Source organism: Danio aesculapii, chromosome 11 (assembly GCF_903798145.1).
Source record: "Danio aesculapii chromosome 11, fDanAes4.1, whole genome shotgun sequence".
Taxonomy (NCBI): Eukaryota; Metazoa; Chordata; class Actinopteri; order Cypriniformes; family Danionidae; genus Danio; species Danio aesculapii.
In genome coordinates, this window is record NC_079445.1 from 7032852 (window position 1) to 7038851 (window position 6000).

The window sequence follows — 6000 nt, forward strand, 5'->3', positions numbered from 1 at the left end:
GCACATGGCAAGCAACGCGTTGATGATAACAAATAATCACATTAGATTACAAACAACCCAACGAGTTTGGCACGTGTGCATCGCTGCTATTATGTTTATACATAATATTTTTTCCTAAGGCGATTTAAACCAAAATACACAATGACAGTCTATCAAACATATCTACAATGATAAGGAATATGGTTACTTACTGAGTTAATAACACACAGCATAAACACACAGGATTAAACAGTGTGAGGAAAGCTCCGTTATATACTGGACAAGTCTGAATAAGTTCGACCTGCGAATGCACAAGGCAGGCAGTTTTGTACAATTATGTAATCTATCGGCCTAATGTTGACATCGGACAGATAACGATAGGATTAACAATAGCATTTATTGGCTGATAACAATATGGCCGCCGATATATCGTGCATCCGTAGTGCCTTTAATATAAGTTTTTAGCAACGCATAGAGTACACTGTAAAAAAAATAGTGAGTTCCATACAATTCATTCATGTTGTCCCAACACAAATCGATTAAATTATCTTAACAAATTTTAGTGTATTGAACGTAAAATAATTAACTTGTCCCAAAAAAATCTCAAGAATTGTGTTGTTTCAACTCATTTTATATAAGTAGTTTGAACAAGCAGCAAACTATTTTTTTGTGTGTATGTAATAAGTATTGTGTTGGGTTTTGTGTCTTTCAGGGCAGTTTGAATGATTTGGGGAAACTGCTTATGCAGGGGTCGTTTAATGTCTGGACAGACCATAAGAAAGGTCATAGTAAGGTGAAGGACTTGGCACGCTTCAAACCCATGCAGAGACATCTCTTCCTCTACCACAAAATGATATTGTTCTGCAAGAAACGTGAGGAGATGACTGATGGCCATGAAAAATCCCCTTCCTACAGTTTCAAGCACTCATTAAAGGTGAGAAGGACACCATTAGTAATGCGCATTTTAAAGTAGAGCATCAGGAACTTATAAAAAAAAAACATATCACAAAAAAATATATATTAGCTTGAGGTGTTTTTTTTTTTTTTTACTTGTGCACAAAATGTGCATAATGGAAGATGGAAACACATTTGCAGGATGAATTGTGATGATGTGACCAATAAGTCGACGTACTGTAACTAATCAGCTGTTTTTGTTGATAGTGTCATTGTTTATTTGGTTATTAGTGTAATTATACCCCAATCAACCACTCATTGTTTATCAGGTTACTAGGGTAGCAACACCAAAATCTGCCACTTAAAGCAACTTAATAGAAACACACCTAATTTTTATGTGAAGCATTTTATTACTGTTGGTGCACATTATTATTATTATGTATCATTAGTTTTATTATTAATATTGAAAACAGATGTGCAGCTTGACATTTTTAAGAAAACCAATTTTTATTTTTATAGCATTTTTTAATCATTATTATTCTTTATTATTATAATTTTTATTATTAACATTTAAATGAGCAGCATACATAAGAAATAGAAATTATGTTTAACGGTATAAATGACTTTACTACATTTACATTAATTTAAAGGTGCTGTATGTAAGTTTTTGACTTTTCTAAAGCATAAAAATACCATAATATGTTTGCAGATAATTAAGAAACATGCTAAATGAACACACTTGTTTATCTGAAAAACAATTTAAAAGTCAGTTATTCTGCTTTGAAAACTTGTTCATTACGTGCCGGAATGCCTGTCTTTGTTTTGGTTCTTTTAACCTGCCCAATGCCAGTTTTGCCAATGATTTTTCAGCATCCTAGGTTGCCTTGGCGGAAAACAGAGCATTTGATTCATTCTGTCATGATGGCTCTCATATGCATCCGTAACCAAAAATGCGACCTCCGGTGGACAGTAACAGCCCTGAAATGACAGAGTTCCACATAATATAAATATTATGAACATAAACATTAGGTGAGCAGGTTACATTGGAACCCCGTGTCCTAACAACATGCTACGTGACTATTTGCAGTAATAAGCAATTTGGCTGTTTGCACCAGACGAAACATGACAGAAATTTAAATACAGCCATTCAGAAGCACAGAATAGTCCACTTACTGCACTCTAACAAAATGGTAAAATGGTAAATTATTATTTATAATCTAATTAATACACATTGAACCTCTTTAACATTATTAAATATACATGTTGAATGTGTGTTGGCTTGCCCTGAGTTACAGTTCTAAACTTCAATTTCAATGTGTTTATTTTATTATCAAATTTTAAGGTGAACTACATGCTGCTGCTTTTAGTAGTATGACAATAAATGTAAGATGGCATTCAAACTCACATTATTAGCATTTAACACTGAATAAAGCACATGAGGTGTACCTGAGGTGATCGTTGTTCAGCTGCAAAGAAAAAATAGAAAATATAAATCTAAAATATAAATTTCAGGTGTTGGTTGGTACAAAAATGTAATTTAATCTGAAAAATGTATCTTCTATCTCATACCGTTGCTTTTAGTTAGAAAACGGTTAAAACCAGCCTTTATGGTCGATAGTCAGGTATGCTCCTGTTGGTGTCGACAATCTGGCAACCGCGCTTGCGTGGACTCATCAGAAAAGGGAAAATGTGTTCTGAACCAGGAGTTCAATACCTAATACAACCACTGGGTGTCAAACTTATATACTGCACCTTTATAAATATAAATTTTTTCAGCAACAACAACAACCAACATTTCTTTATGAATCCAAACTATTGAATGGTATGTTAATTATACTAAAAAACAGACAGTTAATTCTAATTGTCCAATAATCTAATTGTCTAATTTTGTCTAATAATCAGACAAAAATTCTAATTGTAAACATTTTAATTTGCTTGTAAAATTCACAAACAATTAGAATGAAATAGCAAGTTACCAGAATTAAACGACATTTTACTTCTATTCTTTGTTAAATTTATTTGTTGTATTTATTACCAAAACCAACTAAAGCCTCTCAAACAACTCAATGCAAATGCAACTGATTCACTGATTCTCCTTTTTTGCAAACTTTGAAAAGATTCACTCCCCATTAAAGTGAAAAACCAGGTAGTAACTATCAGCTCAAACTGCAAAGATTTGTCCATAAATAAAATAAAAGTATAGTAAAGCAATGGTTGACACCTGGCTGCCCAGAATGAGCTCTATCTAAACTAAAGGTTTATTTTGCCTTTAAACAATGGGGCAACTTTCTTCTTGCTCTATTTGAGAGCAAATATTTGACACAATTGTCTGGCAACTGATATGATTGTGAATGAATGCAAATATAAATCCCTCCAAGTGGTTCTTTGGAGCTTTTGCATTAAGTGGAGCACATACAGTTTTACAGTTGTGTTGACTAAATGGGTGTGCTCTGTTGATCCAGTTTGTTTATAGTGTAGCTGGAGTCACTCTGGTCATTTGATAAGTTGAACTTTAACGCTTGACAGGCAAGATGGTAAAGCTACAAAATTAGAAAATGACTTATAAATGTAAGTTTATATTGTGCAGTTATAAACATAATGTATGGCTGCAAAACAAATTATACAATTATAATCACATGCTATTTGTTTATGTATATCTCCTGTGAAAATGGAATTCTTTAAAAAAATATATTTCTCAAGTGATGTTAAACAGAGACATTTTTAACATTATTTTCCATAATTTTTTTTGCTCAGTTATTGTAATGTGATAAGGAAGCTGACAACAGAGGTGCGGTTCCAAATGCAGGTTTAATAACAGAATGGTCAGGCAGGCAACGGTCAACAAGGTCAAACAGACATATATAGGCAATCCAGAGGCGTAGTCATTAAACAGGCTAATGGTCAGTACAGCCGTTGTAATGTTCACAGTAACAGTATAACAAGACTCAGGAACTGGCGTGTGTGTCTGTGTTGCTTTTAAAGCCCATGTAATCAATTCTGAACAGCTTCAGCTGTGTGTTAGCAATCAGCAGGAAAACCGGAACAGGTGTGTGTGTGGTGCATGAGGATTTGTAGTCCATATGTTGACAGATTTGTAGTCCTGAGTGAAAGTGAATGATTCCCAGTGATCTACAAGCCCGGATTGCTGGTGATTGTGACAAGTATTATTTGCTTTTTTAAGAAATAATTTTACTCGATTGGCTGCAGAACAAACCATTGTTTTGTTCTTTGTTTTCATTTTTACCTAGGGCTGGATGATATGACCAACATTTATATCACAATATGATATGATAAAATTCGATATTGATACAATATATAATAAGCCTCCGAAAAATTGGCAAGACATTTCATTAAGTCTATCCAAGGTCTCGAAAAAAAATCGGCCAAGTCTAATAAACTTCCTCCTATAAAACAATACAATAGTTTAGAAATATAAACAGTACAATAAATTAATGTTAACCTTTTATTTATATTTAGCTTTCATACTAACAAGAAATGTGAAATAAACATAAATAATTATCAAAACAACATAAACCATTTTTACAACTTTTCTTTACCTTTAAACCATTGACCTTATTCTTCATGTACCAGCGGGCACAACCATTGGAATCTTTTTGGCTCAAGACTTCCAGTCTCAATAGCTGCGTTTCCACTATCGCGCCTAAAGCGAGCATGTCAGGGCAAGCCAGGGCCAGTTGCATTTCCACTGTCACCTCCGGGGCTTGATTGGGCTCGCCGAATAACTTGCGCCAAAGAGGGCCAGCTGGGGCTTCGGGGTGGAGTGAAAGGAAAGGCGGACTTTGTCTGAGTCTGGTAAAGATGGTGTGCCGCCATTACACACACGAGTACATGCGTCAAAAATAAATAAATAAATAAGGGAAAGAAAAACATATAGCTGGTCAGTTTAAGATAGCCTATTCCATTAAGCACCTTAGGCTACAGTCACACTGCAGGCAAATGTGGCCCGAATCAGATTTTTTTCCCCCTCATGTGACTCAGGTGATGACAGTGTGAACAGCCCAAACCGCTTGGAATCTGATCTTTTCAGGTCAGATCTGTGCCACTTTCATATGTAGTCTTAAATCAGACACAGATCTGATGTTTTGCCATGCGACCGCAGTGTGAACGGTTATGTCGGATTTCATGTAATCTTCAAGCGACATGCGTCATCATTCTGTGCTGCAAACGTTGTCTACTGCTCAGGAGCATAGTAGAATGACACACAGGGCGATTACTGTACCACAGAAAGTTGGTTGTTTATGTTGAAAAAGATTTTGAAGGCAAAACTGGTGCTTGTTAACTAATCTGGTTAACGATTGAGGCACAGGTTGATCGCGAAGCTGAAGAGCATCGTGGGTGTTGCGGATAGGGGATCCGTGTGCAAAGGAAAAAAAGGCAGGTGCTCAAGCACCCAAACCCCCCTTCTGCACTTGTCTGCTGTTTATAATGAAGTAAAATTAAATAGCTCTGCAAACGTAGATAAACTAACTCCGCCTTCAAAGTTCAGTCTGCGGCTGCTCATTAATCCTTTATGAGTTCACTACACCGGTGGTCAGAGCACCATGCGACATGCTTGTCATAAATCACAAATAATCTGTGTTTTCAATTACAAGAGACTTATTTTAGGTCTCAAATGTCGAAATACACATTAGTAGTAGCAGAACAACCCTTTACAGTTCATGAAATACATCACGGTTGTCTGTGAAAAGAGTAATAATCATAAGCATGATTTGACAACATGCTTACTTCATACAGTATACAGACATTTTGTGCTACTTTTGCGCATACGGGTCAGTTTAGGAACAGGATCTGTTCACACTGCAAATCTGATATTGGCCACATTTGAAAGAGTAGTGTGAACAGCCATGCAAACAAATCAGATCTGAGAAAAAAATCAGATTTGAGCACTAAGCCTCGCAGTGTGAACACAGCCTTATAGGCCAGGGGTCTTTTTGCTTATGATCACCCTTATGTTTATCTTTTAAATGCAAGGCTGTTGCATAAAATAATAAAGTAGTTTTAATTTATAATTGATATTTCTGTGCTGCATCCTCCTTGATGTTTCAGTAACACATAATAATCTTTACACCATATTAAAGACAGTATAGGTTGTTGAGAGTTTTGTCA

The 6000-nt window shown here is 35.4% G+C and overlaps 1 protein-coding gene across 1 annotated transcript in view; it reads left to right on the forward strand.

Annotated features, from left to right (window-relative positions):
* The window catches only part of mcf2l2 (MCF.2 cell line derived transforming sequence-like 2), a 230484-nt gene that overhangs the window by 160058 nt on the left and 64426 nt on the right, over nt 1-6000 (forward strand). The window contains 1 exon segment of the mRNA XM_056468129.1: nt 692-913. Coding sequence (XP_056324104.1) covers nt 692-913 — 222 coding nt within the window.